This window comes from Octopus sinensis, unplaced genomic scaffold (assembly GCF_006345805.1).
Source record: "Octopus sinensis unplaced genomic scaffold, ASM634580v1 Contig10816, whole genome shotgun sequence".
Taxonomy (NCBI): Eukaryota; Metazoa; Mollusca; class Cephalopoda; order Octopoda; family Octopodidae; genus Octopus; species Octopus sinensis.
The window spans coordinates 114,443-115,693 of record NW_021832224.1 but is presented as its reverse complement, the minus strand read 5'-3'; the positions used below and the strand labels follow the sequence as shown (position 1 = coordinate 115,693).

The window sequence follows — 1,251 nt, the reverse complement described above, 5'->3', positions numbered from 1 at the left end:
GTTTCCAAAGGTTCAGATTAATCAACAGGACCCAAATATGTTGACCTATTCTACTAATCATTTGTTCTTCATTGACGACCTAAAGATATTCGCTTTTAAAGAAGATGTAGTAATTAAAATGATGGAAGCTGTTGATGGATTCTTTAAAACTGTTGGCTTGGAGATGAATTCAGAAAGTCAGCATCAAATGTCAAATCTTTATCTTGTTGTGAGATTTTGGAAGGAGTCAAAGGATATCGCTACTTGGGTGTACTTGAAGATGCAGGAAGTAATGTTCTTAAGAGTAAAGTAATGGATTCTATCCTTGGAAATGTAAAGGAAAGGATAACCATGCTTTCAAAGACGAAATTAAATGCGGTAAATTTATTCCACGCTATAGATGAACATGCCATTTCTCTATATAATTATTACATCGGACTCATTAATATTGAACCTCATGAATTTGATTGTATTGACCGTCAAATACGACAACTTCTTACGACTCTCAGACTCCATCTCAAACCTGCTAATAAAGAGAGGTTATATTTAAATCGGAAATCTCTTGGGAGAGGACTTGCTTCAGTCTCCTTCAGAAGTGAACTGATACTTTTCCAGTTCATGAAAAGTTTAGAAAGACAGTCGACAGTATGCTTACGGAGATCGGGAATCCTGCGTGTGATACAAACAAATAAATGGCATATGGCCACAATTGCAGGATTTCTCGTCTCCAAGTATGCAATTCTCGACATGGAGAATTTGGGTGTTGAGTTTATCAAAGATGCTCAAAGAAAATATTTGCTTAAGAACATCAATTGTAAAATGCTACATTCGGTTCTATTCAAATGCATGGACGAACAAAATGTTGATCTAGCCACATCCTCAGAGTGGTTATCTAAAGGAAATAAAAGAAAGGAAATAATATTTTCCAAAAGTGGAAAGTGGCATGTTCGTGTCCCAGCGGAGTCATTTTCACATTTTTACGAAGTCTTTCTTTATTCCCTTTTCCTTTAAAAACGGGTTTCAAATATATAGTTTTTATATACAATTATAAAAATGAAATTAAAATTGAGTATTAATTAAAGTATAATTTTCTCAATCTGTTCATTACTTCCTCTATTCTGATATTCCCTCAGGTAAGGATGCCAGCCTCTTTCCTTGGGAAGTGCTGACAGGCAGTGGCGAAGTTATGGTCATATCTATTTGTCGATAAATAGCTTTTATTCTTTTGTCCAGTTCGAGAGTCCTTTGGCATGGCTTAATTCTGTTCCTATA

General features: G+C 35.1%; 1 protein-coding gene across 1 annotated transcript; it reads left to right on the top strand.

Annotated features, from left to right (window-relative positions):
* Positions 1 to 291: 291 nt before the first annotated feature.
* Positions 292 to 990, top strand: LOC115228562. Its single transcript, XM_029799128.1, has one exon. It carries the CDS (start codon positions 292 to 294, stop codon positions 988 to 990), a length of 699 nt encoding a protein of 232 aa, XP_029654988.1.
* The last annotated feature ends 261 nt before the right edge of the window (positions 991 to 1,251 follow it).